Below are 23337 nucleotides of genomic sequence, written 5' to 3' on the forward strand. Positions count from 1 at the left end.
GCCAGGGTGACAAGAAGAAGGGGGAGTCCTCCTCGACACGAGGCCGCAAACGCGGCAAGCCGCGCAAGGCGCGTGGAGGCGCCCAGGCCGGGGCGCGAGGACATGCTGAGGGTGGTGCCCGTGGAGGTGCCCAAGGCGGCATCGTCGGCAACAAGAAGCCGGCACGAGACGACGGCTGTCACAACTGCGGCAAGCTTGGCCACTGGGCCAGGGATTGTCGGCAGCCACGACGTGGCCAGGCCAACGTCGCACAGGCGGAGGCGGAGGAGGAGGCCCTGCTCCTGGCACATGCAAGCATCGAGCCATCTCCAGCGGCACCGGCCACAGCGGCACTCCTCCACCTTGATGAGTCGAAAGCACGCGCTTTCCTCGGCGACGGCTCCAACAAGGACATGATCGAAGGATGGTGCCTCGACACCGGGGCCACTCATCACATGACCGGCCGACGGGAGTTCTTCACCGAGCTTGACTCTAGCGTCCGAGGCTCCGTCAAGTTTGGGGATGCCTCCGGCGTAGAGATCAAGGGCGCCGGCTCAGTCGTCTTCACCGCCGCGTCTGGTGAGCACAGGCTGCTCACCGGAGTCTACTACATCCCCGCGTTAAGGAACTCTATCATCAGCTTGGGACAGCTGGATGAGAACGGTTCGCGCGTGGAGGTCGAGCACGGAGTCATGAGGATCTGGGATCCCTCTCGTCGCCTTCTTGCCAAGGTACGCAGGAGTCCAAATCGGCTATACATCCTCAATGTGAAGGTGGCACAACCTTGCTGCCTTGCTGCTCGTCGAGACGACGGGGCATGGCAGTGGCACGAGCGCTTCGGGCACCTTAACTTCGAGGCCCTGAAGCGGCTCAGTGCCAAGGAGATGGTACGAGGCCTGCCGTGCCTTGACCATGTGGAGCAATTCTGCGATGTCTGCGTGTTGACAAAGCAGAGACGACTCCCCTTTCCCCAGCAGTCGAGCTTCCGAGCCAAGGAGAGGCTCGAGCTCGTGCATGGGGACTTGTGTGGCCCGGTGACACCAGCCACACCAGGAGGACGACGCTACTTCTTGCTGCTCGTCGACGATCTCTCCCGCTATATGTGGGTGATGATCCTTGGCAGCAAGGGAGAGGCTGCGAATAGGGATGAAAACGGTCGGGAACGGTCGGAAAAATACCTCATATTTAACTTGCGGGACGAAAACGAAAACGGGATATATCGGTAACGAAAACGAACGGGATAAATACAGGAATCGAAAAACGATAGGATCCGGTCGGTTAAACGTCGAAATCGGACGGAAACCGGTATTTTTGTTCGGTAAAATCACATCATGAAACCATATATTCAAAACTTAACAAAAAATTCTAGTGCACGCATAGACTTACACCCAATGCTTATTTGCTCACATCTCTAAATAAACATAAGACACATTGCTCATGGAGAGGAGTCACTTGCTACATCTTCGTTATTCTAAAAAAATTCTAGTGCGTCTTCATCCTATTAATGCACAAAAAAAGTCAGCTAGAAAATTCTAGTGCGGCACCTTCATTATTGTCAACATCCTATTAGTGCGTCTTCATCAATTTAGAAAATTCTAGTGCTGCATCTTCATTATTCTCAACATCGTATTAATGTGTCTTCATCCCTGGAGGCCTGGACGGTGGAGGCTAGCAGCCCCTAGAGGTCTGGACGGCGGAGGCCTGGTCACCTGGACGGCGGAGGTTGGGTGCCGTGTTGCCTGCTGGTGCAGTGGTGCAGCGAGGAGCCGTCGACAGCAGAGCAGACTCTGCACGACGGAGGGCAGAGGGAGAGGTCAGAGGGAGAGGGACGGCGGACTTGGGAGAGGGATGTGCTGCCCTGCTGGGACGGCGGAGGGCCGGTGGGCCGGACCGCCGGAGGCTGGGACCTGGTACTGGGAGAGGAATGTGCTGCCGACCTGTCCTGCTGGGCGACGGGCGTTTGGACTTTGGAGAGAGGGCGGCGGCGTGTGGAGAGCAGGAGGGACGGCGTGTGGAGGACTGGAGGCTGCCAGGCACTAGGTTAGCTGGTTAGATTTGGGCTTAGATGGGCTGAGCCTAGTGCTCCCGAATTACAAAATACGGTAACAAAACGGGATCATCCCGATTAAAAACGGGATCCTGGTTAAACGGTCGGGAAAACAGCTCTACCGTTTCCGTTTCCGTTTACCGTTTTGTATATCCCGTTTTCGTTCCATTTTCGTTTTTTACATCGGGTTCGAAATCGATCGGGACAAAAATAACAAAATCGGTTATACGATAACGGTCGGTTCGGGATTTTCCCATCCTACTTTCATCCCTAGCTGCGAACACCATCAGGCGTGTGTAGGTCGCTGCGGAGGCGGAGTGCGGCCGCAAGCTGCGCTTGCTGCGCACCGACAACGGCGGCGAATTCACGGCGTCTGAGTTCGCGTCGTACTGCGCGGATGAGGGCGTTCAGCGCCACTACTCCGCGCCGTACAGCCCGCAGCAGAACGACGTCGTCGAGCGGCGCAACCAGACGGTTGTGGGGATGGCTCGGGCTCTCCTCAAGCAGAGAGGAATGCCAGCTGTCTTCTGGGGAGAGGCGGTGGTGACAGCGGTTTACATCCTCAACCGCTCGCCCACCAAGGCTCTCAACGGGATGACACCGTACGAGGCTTGGCATGGGCGCAAGCCGGCGGTCTCTCACCTACGGGTCTTCGGCTGCCTCGCGTTCACCAAGGAGCTTGGCCACATCAGCAAGCTCGACGATAGGAGCACCCCGGGGGTGTTCATTGGCTACGCGGAGGGCTCGAAGGCCTACCGCATCCTTGACCCAAGAACACAGCGTGTGCGCACGGCGCGCGATGTAGTGTTCGACGAAGGGCGAGGATGGGCGTGGGACAAGGCGGTGGACGACGACACGACTCCGACGTACGACTTCACCATCGAGTACGTCTACTTTGAGGGAGCTGGGGGAGTAGACAACTCTTCTCCGAGCAGGTCTACCCCAGCCCCCAAGTCTCCACCGACTCCAGCGCCAAACTCTCCAGCTCCTGCTACAACGAGCTCTTCACCACCACGCACTCCAGCCACGACTCCGGCTACAGCAAGCTCTTCGCCACCACGTACTCCAGCACCGACGGTACCCTCTCCGGGAACGTCCTCTTTGACACCAGCTCGTGTCGAGGACGACCCAGTGGAGCTCGTGACCCCTCTGTCCCGCGACGAGGAGCGCGTCGATGCGTGCTACGACGACGAGCCGTTGCGGTATCGAAGGGTGGAGGGCCTTCTCATCGACCCGTCGGTGCCAGGCCCTGCATCTCGCATTCTGGCAGGAGAGTTGCATCTTGCATGCGACGATGGTGAGCCTCGGTCTTTCGCGGAGGCCGAGAAACATGCGGCTTGGCGTGCCGCGATGCAGTCGGAGATGGACGCGGTTGAGACGAACCGCACCTGGGAGCTCGCTGATCTCCCTCATGGTCATCGCGCGATCACCCTTAAATGTGTGTTCAAACTGAAGAGGGATGAAGCCGGCGCCATCGTCAAGCACAAGGCTCGCTTGGTGGCACGCGGTTTCCTATAGCAGGAGGGGATCGACTTCGACGATGCTTTCGCCCCCGTGGCACGGATGGAATCCGTGCGACTCCTCCTTGCGCTGTCAGCCCAGCATGGCTGGCACGTTCATCACATGGATGTCAAGTCGGCGTTTCTTAACGGCGACTTAAAGGAGGAGGTCTACGTACACCAGCCGCCAGGTTTTGCGATCCCTGGCAAGGAGGGCAAGGTGTTGCGCCTGCGCAAGGCTCTCTATGGCCTGCGACAGGCACCGAGGGCGTGGAATGCCAAGCTGGATTCCACGCTCAAAGGAATGGGTTTCACGCCAAGCCCGCACGAGGCGGCCATCTATCGGCGGGGCAATGGAGGAAGTGCCCTGCTGGTGGGTGTCTACGTCGACGACTTGGTGATCACCGGCGCCAAGGATGCAGAGGTGGCAGCGTTCAAGGAAGAGATGAAGGCCACCTTCCAAATGAGTGACCTGGGGCATCTCTCCTTCTACCTGGGGATTGAGGTGCACCAGGGAGACTCCGGGATCACACTTCGCCAGACCGCCTACGCCAAGCGCATTGTTGAGCTGGCTGGGCTCACCGACTGCAACCTAGCTCTCACTCCGATGGAGGAGAGGCTGAAGCTGAGTCGCGACAGCACGACAGAGGAGGTGGATGCTACACAGTATCGGCGTCTTGTGGGGAGCCTTCGCTACCTCGTCCACACACGACCTGACTTGGCATACTCCGTCGGCTACGTTAGTCGGTTCTTGCAGCGACCGACGACGGAGCATGAGCAGGCTGTGAAGAGGATCATCCGCTATGTTGCGGGGACACTCGACCACGGTCTCTACTACCCGAGGTGCCCTGGGGAGGCACACCTTGTCGGGTACAGCGACAGCGACCACACCGGTGACATCGACACTAGCAAGAGCACAAGCGGGATCCTCTTCTTCCTCGACAAGTGCCTAATTAGCTGGCAGTCGGTCAAGCAGCAGGTGGTGGCCATGTCCAGCTGCGAGGCCGAGTACATAGCGGCGTCCACTGCTTCGACTCAGGCGCTCTGGCTGGCTCGACTGCTCGGTGATCTCCTCGGGAGAGACACTGGAGCGGTGGAACTCAGGGTGGACAGCCAGTCCGCTCTGGCATTGGCCAAGAACCCCGTGTTCCATGAACGGAGCAAGCACATCCGGCTGAGATACCACTTCATCCGAGACTGCTTGGTAGAAGGGAGCATCAAGGCGCGTTACATCAACACCAATGATCAGCTTGCAGACCTACTCACCAAGCCCCTTGGGAAGATCAAGTTTGTTGAGCTTTGCTCCAGGTCCGGGATGACCCAACTTTCTCACAAGACGACGCCCAAGACTTAGGGGGAGAGTGATGGAATAAGTCTTGAGCATCTAGAGGACAACAATCGCTTTTGACTGTCCTCTGTAGTCCTTTAGCATCTAGAGGACAACTTGACTGTCCTCTGTAGTCTCTTTAGCATCTAGAGGACAACTGTCGCTTTTTGACTGTCCTCTATAGTCGCTTTAGCATCTAGAGGACAACAGTCGCTTTTGACTGTCCTCTGTAGTCTCTTTAGCATCTAGAGGACAATCCTGTTGTGTAGTGTGTGTGAGAAGGTGTGGTAGTGCAGCCTCTAGGGCTATAAATATGGGTCTCCAACCCTTAGATGGGTATGGCATTGTGTAGTGTTTGAGGAAATAAACAGAAAATTGCCCCAACTCATAGTGTCATCCTCTTGATGAGAGTTAGAGTCCCTCTACTTACAAAAAGATGATGCACCGTTTCATCCTCTTGATCACAAAGGGGGCATTGAACAGGATGGTCCAAACCCCTCTTCGCCAAACGATCTGCAGTCCAGCACCTATCTCGAGTCGCGAGCCAAAGAAAGAACTTGTTTTTGGACAGGAAACTTCAATCCGTTCCGGGGTTAGAGGGGTCTGTTTTTTAAACCAAAGCCATCTAAGCTGCAAGGCCCAATCCATATAACAAAGATTCGGGACACCTAAGCCTCCAAGGCTTATGTCACACCCGGTTTTAAGGGCAAAACCGAATGCGTAACATATGTGTGCCAAGATCTTTTTCCACACATATGTTGACATCATAAGTGTAATATATCAAAAGAACAATGCATAAAAGCGTAAATAAAGATTATATTAACATATTATACTTCAAACAGACATAATGTCTTAACCTTTATTATTCATCAAAGTATAGCAGAACATGGACATCCTTCCACAAGAAGATGATCGGGGGTATCACTAGACTAGCATCCATCGAGTTCACCATCAAAATCTTCATCTGCAAATTTCTGATCAAAATTAAGCAAGAGTGAGCTCACTTATGTTCGGGGCTCAGCAAGTGGGGTGAAAATGCAAGGTTAACAAGGTAAGGCTAAAGTTTAATGCGGTTAGCATTTTAGTTGGTCAACATTTTATTATCAACACCTAATTACTAAGTATAAGTATATACCAAACCCAATTAAGAATAATTCATAATCAACATAAGCTCAAACCACTTGAGCAAGTACCATAAACATAAAGCTCAACCTCTTGAGCGAACCTCTTAAGCATATCGCTTAAACAAAACCGATCACGATTTATTTCCATCTTCAAGTTTAATTATCATTTGAGGGTCCAGGCTGCTCTTAACCGTGAGCACGACTGATATATCAGTTTTACACTCTGCAGAGGTGGTACAACTTTACCCACAAGCCGTGTATCCCCCTCTAGCCTGGGTCAGCCAAACCCGTAAACACTTCCAAGGTGAATGGTTAGGGATCCACTATGAGGTAAGGTTTCCAAGTCGGAGTGGAGGCCCTCTTGGCGAGGTAGCTTAGCCAAGACTAGGTCTCCATGTTAACGTGAGCTGCCAACATCAACCGCTCCCCCTCTTGCCCATATTTCAGGTAAGGTTGCTAGGCACTAAGCATATAAAGCTAATCACCAAAGCCAGAGCCATGATAGCACTCGTGGTTGCACTGTTTTCCTGGGTGGTCACTCCATGTTCCAATTATCACAATATGATCTTGCTTAATCATCAGATTAACAACAATAATGTAAACTTACCATTTGGAACATTAATATCATCAGTAGGAGTACCAGCTTAAAGTTAAAGTTGTAGCAATAGCATAAGGAATAAGGTTGGAAAGGTTAGGTGTATCTGAATAGGTAACCCATCAAATTATGCACATATCCAAAAGTAATCTTTATTGAATGTATTGTATGAGATCAGACAGAATATGCAGGGGAGAAGTCCACTTGCCTTGCTTATAGAAAACTCGAGATTCTTCCACGAAATAGATATTGATTGTCAACTACTGGATCAATCTCTAAACATCACACAAACAAACAAGAAGAAACAAACACCACTCAATAACATACACCATTTACCATAGACAAAGCTAAAAGCAAGTATAACGAAAGGATCATTTGCTTTCAAAAACACCACAAGCAATGATTATAACATAAGGATGCTCTTTTTGAAAAAGGTTTGATTTATATTTATAAAACAAGACCTAAGCTTGAAAATATCTTAATTACAAATATACAAATATTAGGTTTACCATTTTAATCTTTTATAAAAGACATGTGTGTTATGTCTAAGATTAAGGGTTCATAAGACGATAAAACACATTATAATAATATTAAACCTTTTTAACCTTTTAGAAAAGATATATGTTATATATCTAAGATTGATGAGCTACGAAACACATTATTAATTTTTGAAGCATTATGGAACATATTCTAAAACATTTATTTATAAAGAACTTTAAGATATAAGCCTAACCATGGTTTATGTGAAAATGTGACTAAACCAAATATTATCTTTATATTTTTATTAAGAAACATATGGTCTACATATTTTTTTTAAATTTCTATTTAAGGCGGCTGTACTTAAAGATCTATAATGAACATTGTTAAATTATGAAAACATGATATTCATTGAAAAGGCCAATTTAATACTTCTTGTATAACAACCATAATTCAAATTCAACTATGAAAGTACATGAACTATTGAAAACACTAATTAAAATGCTTATCGCATAATTAATGAAACTAACAAAACCATTTATAATTTATTTAGGTTCCAATATACATGTTATTAACAAAAACTGTAATAAGGATCAAAACATAATTAAAGGTAGACTAGGAGGGGTAGTTAATACATTTACACTTTTTTTATATAGATGTCATTATACATAACTATTTCTCTTTTTTTATTATAAAAACAAGAGAACTAATCAAAGGCTATTTTAATATGGTTACCACATAAATTATGGAGTTAACAAACCTTTATTATTTTTTATTTGGATTTGACACATATTTTATAATTGAAATCAAGTCGCATGAATTTATACGGTATTAACCATATACACTAGTGGTAGCATATAAAATTTACTTGTGTTCTACCTTCCGACAGACGATGAGCAGAGCGGGGAAAGAGCAGGGAACGAGCGATTGCGGGCTCGTTGGGCAAGCTCGAGCGCAGCGATGACGAACGGTGACGACGTCATGGCTTCGCGAATAATGCTCCGGTGAGGGAATTTCACGAACAGCAGGGCGTCGTGGCAAGGAGTCTCCGACGAGTAGCGCGTGCAGCAAGGAGCAACAACACCGATTAGAGACACGGTGCGGCGAACCCGGAACAGGGCAAGCTAGGCGCAGGGGCGGATCTCCTGGCGGTGACGACGACGTACTTAGTAAGGCGCGAGTAGCAGCTTCAGCTGGCGAGGGACGGGTCGACGGCGCGAGGTCCTGACGATGTGCACAGGGCTCCGGCGAGCTGCGAAGATGGCTGGCGACGAATGGCGCCTGGTGCTGGTGGGATCGAGATTGGGCAAGTAACCGACACGACGACACACTCCAGAGAGGGGACTCGTAGACGTAGAAGGCTTCGGCGAACTTGGCACAGCGGTAGGAGTCAACAGCGTCAGCGGCGAGAACAGATGATGACGCAGTGCATGCAGGCAGCTCGAGCGAGAGAAGGAACGGGCGAGTAGAGACATGAAGGGCCGAGCAGGGGTGAGGCGAGGTGAGAAGTGTGGGCGGAGGTCTGCTCTTATAGGCGAGGGGAGGGAGGAGAAATTAATCGGCGTTGATGGCCAACGTTGATGGCCATTAATATTGGCATTCAACGAACAAAAAACGGCTGCGGGAATGGGAAACAGGTGAGGCGTAGCGAGATGAGCGCGACTGCGGGCGCATCGTAGCGTGGGTGGCAGTGACGCAGCGCGGTGCGGGCAGGTTGGATGCGCGGGCGCAGAGGAGAGTGATCAAGGGAACATGAGAAGAGTTCGACGTGTCCATAAATAGCCCAGGGAGAAGGAATGGCGACCTCGGAAACGTCTGCACGAACCAAATACTATTAATGACCGCCATCGAGCAGACGTGAATGCGGGAGGGAAAACGACGACGCGGTCAGTGAGGAGAGGAAACGGACAGGTGCGGGCATAAGGCTGCTCTACTCGCGGCTAGGGCAGGGAGGCGTAGAGGTGGCCGCGCAGAGCCAAAAGGGTACGACAGCAGACGTCCCGACGGCGGCTGCGCTGTCCTTGCGTGCGGGTGAGGAGCCGGAAGACGACCAGTGCTGGGAGGGGTGAGTGGGGTCCACATGCCAGGAATGAGGGAGGGAGGCGCGTGGCGTGATGGGCTTGCATGTGCTGGACGTGCGTGAGCATGATTTTTTTTATTTTTTTTTAGTTTCCATTTCCAAAATATACATACATACATACATACATACATACATATATATTCCAAAATTAGGATAAACTCAAGTTTATTATGAACAAATCAAAATACATACTTACCAAATTTATTATTTTAATAATTCATTATTATTTGAACAAATGAGATTCTCTTCACAAGATTAATTCCAAAAATTGGATTCAAAATTCACATCAATCAAAACACATGTTTCAGAATGAATGCATCAAACACTTGATAAATTTTATTGCTAAAAAATTACTTATCTTTGTTTATATGACTATGTTATTATTTGAAAACATAAATGTTTTCCTTTCCACTGAAAATTAATAATATAAACTAAGTTATCTTTAATTGATGGATTTAGGGTGTCACAGCTTAAAGGCCTAGACACCTTATCCCAAGCCACCAAACAACTACCTCCATTGACCCCCTTTCTTTCTAAAGGAATGCCCTTCAGACTCTTTGATCACCCAATTGGGAACATTCAAAGCAATTAACAGGTATACCGAAATGGTTGATAAAACAGATCTAACTAGGGTTGTTCATCCAGTAAGATTAAGAGTAGCCTTCTAGCTAGGAAGTCTATCAACAATTTTCTCCACCTAGTCCAAGAGGTTCGATCTCCTTAGCTTCAGGTTTGAGATGGGGAGCCCAAGATAGAAAGTCACAACCCTTTTCATGGATGTCTAGTGCCTAGCCTAGTGGTCGTTTGGTTTATTCCTTAATTGGGCCTTTCTTTTTTTTTGTTTCTGGCCACCTTGAAATGGTCGGCTCACTTTGGACCTGGTACTACTGCTTCTACTTAATATAATGATGCGTAGTTCTCTTGCGCATTTGAGAAAAAATTGAGAACTGTTAGGAGGATGAAACCCTAACCCTAACTAGGTTAACTAGGGTTGAGCTGCTATATTAATAGATGAAATAGTATATAAGTGGGCCTAAGCCTGTTACAGTTAAGGCACACACATGTCTAACACCCCCGTAGTCGCAACTCTAGGCATTACAAATGTTGAGATTGGATCAAAACTCCGAGAACACCGTAGACTTGTAGAGGGGAGCCCCTTGGTGAAGATGTTGGCGAACTGCGAAGTGGTCGGTACGTGGAGGACGCGTACATCGTCAATGACGACACGCTCATGGACAAAGTGGAGGTTGATCTCTACATGCTGCACGGGGTTGGTGGAGAGGTGTACCACGTTGACATTTTTTATCGAAAAAACTGTGGGGGAGGTTCCCATAATGAAATTTTAATCAAAAGAGATAAAAAGATACTTATAGCTAACAACTTAGCAATATTCACCACGATCTCCCACCAGAAAGGAGAGAGAACCGAAATAAAAAAGAAAAGAAATGAAGATCCGATAAGCGAGATCTCAAAAATAAGATTACATGTTGTCTAGCCATGATAGAAAGGTGGGTTGATAAATTTCTCTAAATCTTGGACTTTGTAGACGAGCTTCTTTTTTAAAACATAGAGCCCAGAGGCTGAGGGAGTCTTCATTGCTGTAAAAAATCTTTCTGTTTCTCATTTTCCATAGCTCCCATAAGGTCAAAAGAAGTAGAAATATACTGCATGTCTGCACTAACCGTTGGTGAATAAAAAGCCTAACATCGCATCGGATATTAAGAAGCCTCCAACATCGAGTTACGAAGCCGCAGGTAAAAAAAGATGATCAATGTCCTCATCCTCATCCCGACACATAACACAATGGGAATTATGTTCTTGCAGCAGATTTTTCCTGAGCAACATAACGCTGGTATTAAGTCTGTTCATGAGCAGTAGCCAACCGAAAAACTTGATTATCATTCTACATTTGCACTTCCAAAACTTTGAGAATACCCTAGAAACCTGGGAAAGTGGGAAGTCTTATGTTTGATTTTGTAGTATTTCCTGACAAAGAACTTTGTTATACCATTATTCGAAATCCAAATATCCTTTTGGGCATCTAGCAACCACAACACGAGTGGTAAGGTCTCGTATGGTGAGCCCCCAGGGACCGAACTCCACAGAATAGTGGTTGTTAGTGGTGAAGCAACGAATCAAGAGAAGGTTCTAGATGATGTTGTATGGTGAGCCCCCAGGGACCGAACTCCATAGAATAGTGGTTGTTAGTGGTGAAGCAACGAATCGAGAGAAGGTTCTAGATGATGTTGGGGGGCAACAAGGATGTTGTTGATATACAATGGACTAGGAAGAACCGTGTCACCTACTAACTACTAAGGTAACAAACATAGTCGACCCATTATCGATAATGATGGAAGAAGTTAAAGTGGGGATAGGGGAATGAGGTAAAGAAACAATATTGTGGTCAGGAGTGGTGTGGTATGAGGCGTCGAAGTCAGCAACCCAATTGGTGGGAGTAGGAGTGGGCGGCGATGACATTGGGGAATGAGGAGAGAGGTACCAGAGGCACCCCCACAGAGCAACCGGGAGGGGCGCTGGGGCCTCCTATGGCGAGCATGATGACACCGAACATGGGTTGTGAAGACAATCGCGGAACTGCGAAACACTAACAACCCAGTAGCGTGGTGGCCCTCTTGAGGGTGGGTGGAGGCTGGAGGGTGGTGAAGCTCGATGTAGTCATGGAACACAGGGTTCATGACCCGATCAAAGACCACAAAGGTGCCTCGGAGAAGCTGGCTGTCGTGAAGGGAGACGCGCACACAATAGGGAGGCATGTGGATTCTGGCATGGCGAAGGACGGGCGTCAACAGAGCAGGTGCGAGAGCGGACATGTCGCTGCCAGGAAAGTGCCCTACGCGTGTGCCGGGGTGGGGTTAGGGAAACCGAAGTTTAACAGTGCTGGGGAAACCGTTGGGCACAACGGGCGTCACTGCGGTCGCGAGGAGCAGTGGAGGCCGACAATTGTTGGGGAGAGGCCAACCACCAAGCCGGGCGTCGTGAAGAAGCTGGGGAGCATCGCCGCAATCGAAGGAGGACATAGGGTGCTGCGGGTGCCACGACTGCAGCTAGGATAACGTTTGACCGCACCGGCGAAGCAGGGAGCAACGTCGCCTGAGAAGAGGTGAGTGACTGCGCGTGTGGCGCTGCAGGCGTAGGGAAGGAAGCGGACACCGAACAAACCTGATGAGGGCGTCGCGACCGATGCAGAGGTATAAAGGACCGACGTGGAGCTGCTGATGGCCAGAGTGGAGATGTAGGGACTTCCCATGACTAGGGAACACCGTCGAGTGGGTCAGCGTGGTTGCTGGTGGACGGAGTGTGGGCGCAAGGTGGGAGGCAGCGTGGTGAGCGAGGAGATGGATGTGGGCTTGCTGTCATGAAGAGACGACGGAGAAGACGACAGTGGCCGTCGAGACCAGGGGTCCTGACTAAGGGAGGTGGAAAGAAGGCTGGAAGACGAGGTAGGCACGGAGCGGTGTGAAGGGTCCAGGAGCCGCACGCGGGATCGACACCAAGACGCAGAGATGAGGCATGAGTTCGACGAGGAAGGGGATGAGGAGGCGTGTCCGAGCCATTGTTGAAGCTGGTGGCGTCGATCGAGGAGTTGGTCGTCGTCGGAGAAGAGACCTAGGGGAGCCGCCGTAGGCAGGGGATGAGGTGGCGCGCAGGCGAAGTAGGGCAGGGGAGGAGCGCGCACAACTGTGCGGTGGTGGAGAGATGGCCCCCCTGCGTAGCAGGGGGTCGTCGGTCGCCCGCGCAGCAAGGGAGGTGAGAGGCGTGCAGAGTGAAGGGGAGGTAGTGGCAGCGCGACCACAGGTGTCCGCGACGGCTGGGGAAGGGTCCACGACGGCTGGGAGAGTGGAGGCGCAAGCTGTTCAGGCATCAGCGGCGGCGGCAGCCGCAACTATGTCTGGCAGAAGAGGCTTGCCGACGGGAGGGGGTCGCTGGCGGGGAGGGTAGAAGACCGGCAGTTAGGGGAGGGAGAAGGCAGGAAAGAGGAGGCTCTATACCATGTTGGGGAGTGAAACCCCAAACTCTAATTGTGTAGGGGACATATTATATGTCTAGGAATGTGGGCTAAGGCCCATTACAATATACATGACACACTAACACTCAGGTCTTGGGTTCGACTCCCTATGGAAGCGAATTTCAGGCTGTGGATAAAAAAACCTCTAGTTGTCCCACGCCAAAGCAAAGGTCTAAAGCCCGGCCCCAGTCGTGGTCGTTCTCACATGGGCTACGGTGCCGTTGTGTATGGGTGGGGTAGGGGTTCAGGATTTTTCTCGACTTGTGTGAGAATGTCTTCTTAATATAATACCATGGGGGCAATCTTACCCCCACAGGTCAAGTTGTTTTTATATGAGGAATTCCAAAAAAAATAAAGTACAAAAAAACTAGAGACCAATTTCAACACTTTAAGCAAATATTTCCATTTATGCTGACACTCTAAGATTTCTTGTGAATTGTGGGTAAATTTTCAGATTAATTGTCTACGTGTGTAGGTTCTTGGGAAAGCCCTTGGAATACCCGAGAACAGTGTCAGAACATACACTGAGGCTGAAATTCGTGCTAGGTAATGTTTTCTTTGGAGCAACATAAGAGCACTGAGTGTTCCTGCACATTGTTTGGACGATACTGATATTAAGATTAACATCAATCTGATTCATGTGAATCTAACTATTTAGATTTGTTTTAGTGTTATTTTTCAGGTCTCGAAACTTTGCACTGTACTTTTAAAAGCAACTCGAGCAGTTCTTGGGTCGTCTGTGTGGGATGTTCTTGTTCCTGGAGTGGCCCATGGAGCCTTGATACAGGTGTGGGCAACTTCTATTCGCTCCTTTTGCCCTATTGTTGTGTTCTTACCAATGATTTCAAGTCGTCCGACTAATCGCGATTAGTCGGGCTGGTCAGCAATTAGGACACGATTTGCTGGACGACTCGACTAGAAGACCTAGTCGTCCGACTAATCGTCGACTAGGGCGACTAGTCGTTTGAGTTATGTGTCCTAGTCGTCCCGGCTAGGGTTTGGTTATTGGGCCTTTTTAGCCCATCTACAGTCTAATTTAGAGTACCCTCTCTTCTCCTATTCTAACCTAGCCGCCAACAGTCTCCAACTTGCACGTTTCTTCTCTCCTCTCTTGGCACCGCCCCTCCAGTCCTGGACTGCTGATTGTCGGCGGCTACACCGGCGGCCACAACACCCTGCGTCCCCTGCCCCTTCTCCTGTATCCTGCTCACCTGCTGCACTGTTGTAGTCTCCAACCGGCGGTGGCTGCGAACCAGTGACGAGATGAGCATGTCATCTGAAGGTCCCTCCTGCTCCCCCACTTCTCCCCCTTCTCTGTACTCCATTGGGATGTCACATGTCACATGTCAGGTTCAGGTAAGTCACAAATCACAATGAAACAATATGTTACTTTGTTATCCTAGTTGTTTGTTCTAACTTATATGATGTATACATGTATATTTATATATATACCTATATAAGTATAACTACTAGTCTAGGACGACCAGGGACCGACTAGGACCGACTAGGGGTCGACTAGTCGTCCTAGTCGTCGCCTAATCGTGACTAGTCGCCTGGTCGGTCCCAGGGTTCGACCAGGCGACTAGGCGACTTGAAATCATTGGTTCTTACTATAATCAATGTAAGTTTTTTTTGTGAATCCCACACCATGCCCACAAAAGAAAAATGACAATTTGCCCTTCATTTTTTAATGAGATGTAATTCAAAACATGTTGCAATATGACAAGATCAAACATATTTATCATTCAAATGATCAGCTTATATACTGAATAGTTGTCAAACACACATGATGGGTTTATGCATGCCTTAAGCTTCATCAAATGATTAAAAAGAGGCAAAGAGCTAAAATTTAGATTTGATGATAATTCATAATAATTCATTTATGTAAATCGTTGTAGAAAACTGAAGCATATACCATAAGGCAGGTTTCTGTCATACTAGGATATTTGATGTTATCATTATTTCAGTTATGATTCATGAGTGGCGTTGACCATGATCCTTTAAAAATTCTGGCCTACTCTTGAGTCTTCAAAAAATTAGACCGTGTAGGATGAGACATCTCCTGAGCATTTTAATTAGAACAAACCCTAGACCCTTACTAGGGATGGCAGTGGGGTGGGTTCGGGGCGAGTGCAACTTCTGCGGACCCGAACCCGAAACCTAAACTAAAAACCCGACCAGCACCCGAACCCCATGGCGGGGGGAAATTTGTCCCCGCACCTAAACCAGATGGGGACCCGAAAACCGAGACATGCAAACTCACTTAACACAAACACCATTTAATTCAATGCTCCACCACGAGAACAGACGTCTCACCTCGGGGCGAAGCTCGGAGTGGCTTGGCGCGGCTTCCGACGGGCTGGGTGGCCGGCACGGCGGGCGCAGGTCTCTGGCGAGCGCGAGCGGCGAGAGCGGAGCGAGAGAGAGAGTGGGCTTGCGCGGAATGAGACAGGGGAGCGAGTGCGGGTGCGGGCGGTGCTCAAAAGGAAGCTGGGGTGCGTGGGCAGGCGACGTGGGTGGGGATCTCGGCGTGCATGCGCGCTGGTCCACGGCGGTTCGCGGGGAAGGCGGAGCTGATAGGGCGGCCCCACGACGCAGAGAGAGAGCGGGCGTGCGGAGAAACGGTTCATCGTGCTGACAGGACGGGCCCGCGAGGCAGAGAGGGAAAAGGGCGCGAGAGCGAGGGCGACTGGTGCCGACAGACCGGCCCCACTGGGCAGAGGGAGAGGGGAAGGGAGCGCGCGCGGAGAGAAACAACCGCGGAGACAAACCAGTCAGGCGACGCTGGCGCGCGACCTGGCTGGGCCGAGCTGGGCCGGCTGGGTTGAATTGGTTTTTCTCTTTTTCTGGAATTTCTAATGCCTTTTCTATTTTATTTTCTCTAGGGTTTTCAATTCAAATTCAAACCAAGTTTCAAATTCAAAGCAAATCAAACATGTGCATCAATTCAAAGAATATTTTGGACTCAGCATGATGCAACAATTCATGACTTACATTGTTTTAACAAAATAAATAATTAACTCCTCTCCTAATTAACCTAATTCTAGCCAAAAGAAAGAGAGAGAGAGAGAGACAAGAGTAACACCTGAATTTGGTAGATATTTAGAAAGAAATTTTATACCCCCAAATTCGGGGTGTTACAGTGTCCATGGCTGTTGCTGCCCCTATCTTTGTCGGCGTTGCAGAACGACATCAACCCTCGTGTGCTCCACTTCCTCCTCCTAGTGTACTATCGTCCGCCCCTGCCTCCGCCACCTGCGTTGGTGTGGCGCCATGCTTGGTTGCGCCAAACCCAATCTCCACTCCTGGCACACCACCGCCCACCCTTGCCTCCTCTGCTGCTAGCGTGATGCCCCACCTAACCGCGCCGCCGCCGCTGGTCACGTCGCCGCTCGCCCCTATCCTAGTCTCCCTGATGCCGGCGCTGGTGCATGGACCAGTCTCCCCCGCCATCATCCCTGATGCCTCGTCGGTGTCTCGTCGGTCTCTAACGCGCTGGGTGGTCTAAGCCTCACTAGTTTTGGCATCCTAGGCCTCGTCAACTTTGGCACTGCCGCTGGTGCCCTAGGCGTGGGCGGCCTAACTCCTGTTGGTCTCGGCTCTGCTGCCTTGGCTGTTGTTGGCATGCGCGTCCCAACCCTTGCCGTTTCTGGATTGGTCCTAGGCAACCCTGGCACATGGGTCCCCTTCCATCTGCCCTCCCGATTATGGCTCCACTACTGCTAATCTTTCCGATCACGAGACGACTGGTCCTCCTCCCCACGACATTGTTGCTGCTCATTCTACGCTCGCCGCTGGCCTCGCGGTCGCTAATGAGCGAGTCGTGAACCTCACTTGGGAGCAAGAAGGTACTACTGTGTATGCCCTTGTTCTTCAACTTGTGGAGGACGAGCACCATTTCGGTGGTCCTTATATCAATCCACCCCAGCTTTCTCGATAGTTGAGACCGTGTCGGCATTCGAGGCTTTCGTCCCCATGCCCAAGCGATGGTGTCCTCTATGCACTAATGAGGTTGCTAATCGCAAGATGAACACTTCTCTAATCTCCTCACTATACAAAGGGTTATCTTATCTCTTAGAAGGTTGCCATATTTGTTGGAGGGGACAAAACATCATGTGGACCTGATATGAGGGTTTGTATATAGCCTCAAAGGGCCAAACTAGCTGTTATAAATGCACTCAGAAATTTCGTGTGCACCAGATGTGTCCGATGCAAAATTTCAGAGCACAGAACACCCCGATGCCACTCCAATGACTAGTTCTAAAACTACTTGTACTGTGCCAGATATCTGGTGTCAGCACCAGTGTCACACTGGAGTCAGTATCACTGGATTCTAACATGCTCTCTAAGTACCCTATCTAGGGCCACATCTGGTGGCACACAACTACACAAGGCACATTCGGTGAGTACTCGACTGTTGTGCACATTTTGCAGGCTTTCTGGGTGCCTTGTTCGGTGTGGTATCTGGTGCCACACCGGACACAACAGTGAGTACAAACGTGAAACTACTATTTAGAAGCTCTCTGAGTGCCATATCTGGTGTGGCATCTAGTGCCACATGGGATACGCTAGTGATTTCAAATATGTTTCAGCACAATTTGCAACCTTACTGGGTGCTTGGTGCTTGTTCAATGTTGTTCATCCGGTGCACACTGATCGTGCCAGTGCAACTTAGATTTAGCACAAGGCCAAACTCGTATCCAATGCAGCATCTGGTGGAGTACCAAACATTTTCAGTGCTACTGCAGACTCTGTGAAACATGGTTTTTGTTTGTTATTTGATTTGGTTTTTCCTCCAAAATTTTTGTGGGTTCTCTTGGGTTATCTAGCACTAGTTTTATGCAATTGTATTGTACATCACCACACCTAACTAAACTTGACTATGTCAAGTTACCCAACTCATGCCCTTTTTTTTCTCGAAAGCGTAGGAGAATCTCATGCCCCTCTTTACAGTACAACTAAAAGAAAATAGAAGTTCTATCACTAATCTAAGTGTCCAACATCTCCATTGATACCTAGAACTGAGAAATTTCATTATTTGGGTTTCAATTCGTCTGCCTGAGTTCTTTAGGGACTCAATTCGCTTGCCTTTTGTTATTTGGCACTCAGGCACTCCAACTTTTCTGTCTAGGTCTTTCTTGGACGTTTATTGATTTTGATTCATTTTATCGTGTACGCATTCCTTGGGGATAACCTCATCTCCTGGACCTTCAAGCGTCAGCCCATGGTCCCCCGCTACAGCGTCGAAGTTGAGTACCACACCATCCCCAATGGTGTTGTTGAGGTGTGTTGGCTCCGTCAGCTCCTAAGGAGCTTCACAACCCACTTACCAGGAGCATACTCATCTATTGCGACAACATCAGAATCGTCTACCTCTCCATCAACCCAGTCCAAAACCCACACACAAAGCATGTTGATATGGATCTTCATTTCGTCTGTGAGCCTGTGGCGGTCGAGGACGTTCGTGTCCTCCACATCCTGATGACCTCACAGTTTGCTGACATCTTCACCATGGGATTTTCCATCCTTGGTGTTCTCGGAGTTTTGGTACAATCTCAATATCTGTCGTGGCTAGAGTTTTGACTATGGGAGCCTTAGACTGTGTATTAGCCATGTGTGGCTGGGAGTGTTATGGGACTAGGGCCCAACCCATGTATATCCTGTTAGGGTTAGGGGAAACCCTAGATAGGTTTATATACATTGTAAACATTACCATCTATTGGGTTATTTGTAAACATTATCAGGTTGAAAGAATAGCTCCTGGATCATTGCCGTCATCCATGAAAGAACCTGTCGTGCTAGTTGTAAACAAGGCAGATGGAGATGAAGAGGTATCTATAAACAATTAAATTCTTGGTTTGTTATTCTTGTCTTGATAACTTCATGATATCACAAAGCCTTGGCTCCTCATTTGACAGGTCAAAGCTGCTGGGGATAACATAGTGGGCGTTGTTCTTCTACAAGAATTACCTCACCTATCACATCTTGGTGTTAGAGCTCGTCAAGTTCGTACCAAAAGCCTCATTTTATTTAAATACTGTTTCGTTTTTAATGAATTCCACTGCATTTTTTTGGAAAAGAAAAAAAGAATGCTACTTACATATGTTTCCAGGAGAAAGTTGTATTTGTAACTTGTGAAGACGATGACACGATTAAAAACATGAGGTTACTTGAGGGAAAACATGTCAGGTTAGGTTCTATTTTACTAACATTTCATTCCATTCTGATATGGACTGTGTTGGCTCGCATGTCCTGAAAAAACATTAAATGAACATATTTATTTATGGCCACTGTATGAGAAAAAAACAGGAAAGATGGCCCCCTCATAGTAAACCTGACTGCTAATTAAGCACCACTTAGTGGTATTGTAGTAGCATGCTACTCCTATGCACCCTCTACGTGAATTTATTTAGTGAGTTTTTGTGTTTCTTTTTCAGGTTGGGTGCATCATCCAATAATGTTGATCTTTCAGTTGTATCAAACAAAGATGACTGTGCTGCCATGTCTTCAGAGCCATCCGCTGGAGGAGATCTATTTGCACAGCAATTCTCACTATTGACTACAGACAAGAAGTTAGAATTGTCTGAGGTTAACTTTCTTTTGCCTCAAATCATGTAATCAAAGCATGCCAATCCACCACATCTTGCTAACTACATGTTACAACACATGTTTTTATACTTGCTCCTACTTTTTTTCTTTTCCCTAACTCTAAGGGACCTTCACTTCAGCAAAAGAGCTATACTTCCGTAGCAAATGGTATGTCTGGTGTGCTCGAGCTTTCAGAGGCATCGATTGAATCATCTGGTGCAAAAGCTGCTGCATGTGGAACTCTTTCGGTTCTTTCCTCAATGTCAAATAAAGGTACCGATTCCAGTTGTAATATCCATCAAATTCATGTCGATTTGTGTTACCTACTGTGTTGTGAATCAAGGTAGTTATCATTTATACAACCAGTTAATTTGCCTGGATGTTATTAGTATGTTGCTGGTTATTAACAGAGAAGTATTAAACAGGGCAGATAACTTGCATTCCACCCATCCATATTTGTAGAATATATGCACCGATGGTATCATTCAAAGCATGTAAATCTAGCTCATAATGCTGTACACTCCTTTAATGAATAACAAATGATTAAATATAGTGTTTAACCAAGGTGATCAAGAATAAGCCTAGTTTTCATGTAACAATAACTAAGAACGTTGTGATAGCTTTTTATGTGCTAGAATGGAAAAAAAAAAGATACTGTTAAGGTCGTTTTTGTAGATTGTGGCACAAATCTAGCCTAGTTCCTGGCGTGTGGTGTGTCTATGTTCGTTCTACTTGGGTTTGGGTTCTACTAGACTCTTGTACTACATTTTTCTACGTTAATAAAATGACGCGCAGCTCTCCTGCATAGTTCGAGAATAAAAGGTCGTTTCTGCTGTATGATTGTGTTTATGGATCCATAGACCTTGTACATTATGTACATTAAGATAAGAAAAAACTTATATGAGTACAACAGAACTGCAAGCTTATAGTAGTACGGTAGAACTGCTTTCTTGAAAATCTTATGTTTCATTTCCTATTATCTTACATTTTTCATTGATTATTGGGCAGTTTACAATGACCAAGGAACTCCAGCAGCATTCAGAGTTCCTGCAGGTGCTGTGATTCCTTTTGGATCCATGGAGGACGCCTTGAAGAAAAGTGGATCACTCAAATCCTACACTAATCTTCTAGAGAGGATCGAAACAGCTCAAATTGAAAATGGTGAACTTGATAGCCTATCCTCGAAGCTTCAAGCAACTGTTTCACTTCTTTCTCCATCGGAAGAAATCATTGAATCTTTGAAGAAAACATTTGATCAGAATGTTCGACTAATTGTGAGATCTACTGCTAATGTGGAGGATTTGGCTGGAATGTCTGCTGCTGGACTCTATGAATCAATTCCTAATGTCAGTCTCTCTGACCCTAGATCCTTTGGAGCTGCGGTTGGACAGGTTTGGGCATCATTATACACAAGGAGAGCAATCCTTAGCCGTCGAGCAGCCGGTGTACCTCAGAGAGACGCAAAGATGGCGGTTCTCGTGCAGGAAATGCTGCAGCCAGATCTCTCTTTTGTGCTTCATACAATTAGCCCAGTTGACCATGATCCCAAATTAGTAGAGGCTGAGGTTGCCCCTGGTCTTGGAGAAACCCTCGCTTCTGGTACCCGTGGCACTCCATGGAGACTCTCATGTCACAAGCTTGATGGCAAAGTCACAACTCTAGCTTTTGCGAATTTCAGTGAAGAGCTTATGGTGCTCAACTCTGGCCCTACCGATGGTGAAATGAGTCGTAGGACCGTAGACTACAGCAAGAAGCCGTTATCTGTTGATGCAACCTTTAGGGAGCAGTTTGGTCAGCGCCTTGCCGCCATTGGACAGTATCTGGAACAGAAGTTTGGAAGTGCCCAAGATGTGGAAGGTTGCCTGGTTGGCCCCGATATATTTATAGTTCAGAGCAGGCCACAACCACAATAAACAAAAAGTTTTGTGTGGTTACCTGGCTAGCTGAATAAAAATGGATACTGGCTGAAGAAATATATGGACTTCGTAGCACGCGTAGCAGTGATCGAGTCTTTTTTAATATGCTATCTCAGGTAAAATAATAATTTATTGGCACAGGTTTAGCCATTCACTAACTTGTATCAATTTTGTGAACTAAAGAACTTACTATTACATGTGGGAGCCACATGCTATTCTATTTCGATGGTACCTATTTTTTCGACTGTTTGAAAATCTATATGACGTATAGGCCTGTTTGTTTTAGCTTCTTGGCCGCTTCTGCCCACCAGAATTGGATTCTCGTAAACAACCGCCCGGCGGCCGAAGCGATTGTGGGGGAGCAGCCTTTCAACCGCAGCCGAGAAGCGGCTAAGAGGCCGTGGCCGATGGAAGCGGAAAGGATTCTTCGGAGAACGTTAGTTTGTGTTCGGTTTGATTTTTGACCTTGGCTTTTTTCCCTTAAAAGCTACTAAAAGCCAAACTAATATAAACCAGCTTTTTATTTTTTTATAAAGGAAGCTTTATTAAATTTTCAAGTTCATATATCAAGGTTATATAAAGTCTGAAAAAACACTTTATAAAACTGAAAGCATTTAGAAAGCAGCTTTTCTAAAAGCCGACTTTCTCACGGTGTAAAACTAAAAGCACCTTAGGATCTGTTTTTAGTGGTTTTAGGATAGAACTATGAAATATATATGAAATAATTTTTAATGATTTTTAGTGGTTTTCACCAAACGATTTTTTGTTTTTTAACAGTTCACAGCCACAACAGTTATTTTCATAGCTAATAGTCCAAATTAGCTTTTTCACGGTCACAACCTAACTAAACACACGATGAGTTTCCATGGCCTGTAGAAGGAGAAAGGATTCTTTGGAGAACATGAGAGTCAAAGAAGCTTCCACTTTTTTTGTGTAAAGTCAGGACCGTGGTCGTCTGACTCTTTCAATAAAAAGGAATAGCCAAATCTATCGAGCTGGCTGGTCAATCCCAGTGATCTTATCAGCCAGCAAAGTGGAGCCAGACGACCACAGTCCCGACTTTACCAGAACCGTAGGTTTACTGATCAATGAATTCAAAAGCATCAAACCTCTCGTTTTCGAAAGAATCGAAACACATTGAAATGGTACTAGGCGTACTTAAAAATAGAAGGATTTGGTAAAATTGTCCCTCCTAAAAAATATTCTAGAATAAATGGGCATTAGTTAGGAGAGGTGCCCGACGGCAAGAAGCAATGTTATTAGATACAGAAGGAAAGCTTGGCTAGAACCGCACGTGCAAGTCTGTGATAACTTCTTCAGGTTTGTGTGAACTAGTGGATCGATCACTAAGTGGTTAGTACCTCCAGCATGAGCAAACCTTTTTTGAACTGATTAGGAATGGGCGCCACTATCCTAGCTCGGATCTAGCCGAGTTCTATTGATCATGTCTACATCCCAACTAAAAATCCTTTATCCTCTCCCTAATCCTCCATTCCTGAAAGGAAGAACGTGGCATTCTTTTTTTTTCTTTCTGCAGGGACCAGGATATTGGATCTAGCCATAAGAGGAATGCTTGGTATAAATAAGCCACTTCTTGGTTTCGACCCCTTAAGTCACTACGAGCGCCCCCGATCAGTTTAATGCGATGTGACTATTTATCTATCTCTTGACTCGAAAT

At 47.6% G+C, this 23337-nt stretch overlaps 1 protein-coding gene across 4 annotated transcripts in view; it reads left to right on the forward strand.

Annotated features, from left to right (window-relative positions):
• LOC100274067 (uncharacterized) overlaps window positions 1-21914 on the forward strand; it is a 57124-nt gene extending 35210 nt beyond the window's left edge. Inside the window, exons 12-19 of one of the 4 annotated variants that reach the window (XM_020544950.2) lie at window positions 13631-13701; window positions 13825-13942; window positions 18900-18986; window positions 19074-19160; window positions 19268-19344; window positions 19593-19743; window positions 19869-20016; window positions 20752-21914. In XM_020544950.2, coding sequence (XP_020400539.1) covers window positions 13631-13701; window positions 13825-13942; window positions 18900-18986; window positions 19074-19160; window positions 19268-19344; window positions 19593-19743; window positions 19869-20016; window positions 20752-21656 — 1644 coding nt within the window. In that variant the 3' untranslated portion in view covers window positions 21657-21914. The remainder of the gene's footprint in view (window positions 1-13630; window positions 13702-13824; window positions 13943-18899; window positions 18987-19073; window positions 19161-19267; window positions 19345-19592; window positions 19744-19868; window positions 20017-20751) is intronic. The other 3 variants (NM_001360531.1, XM_020544953.3, XM_020544954.2) reach the window with 3 other exon arrangements.
• Window positions 21915-23337: the final 1423 nt, after the last annotated feature.

Source organism: Zea mays, chromosome 10, assembly GCF_902167145.1.
Source record: "Zea mays cultivar B73 chromosome 10, Zm-B73-REFERENCE-NAM-5.0, whole genome shotgun sequence".
Lineage (NCBI taxonomy): Eukaryota > Viridiplantae > Streptophyta > Magnoliopsida > Poales > Poaceae > Zea > Zea mays.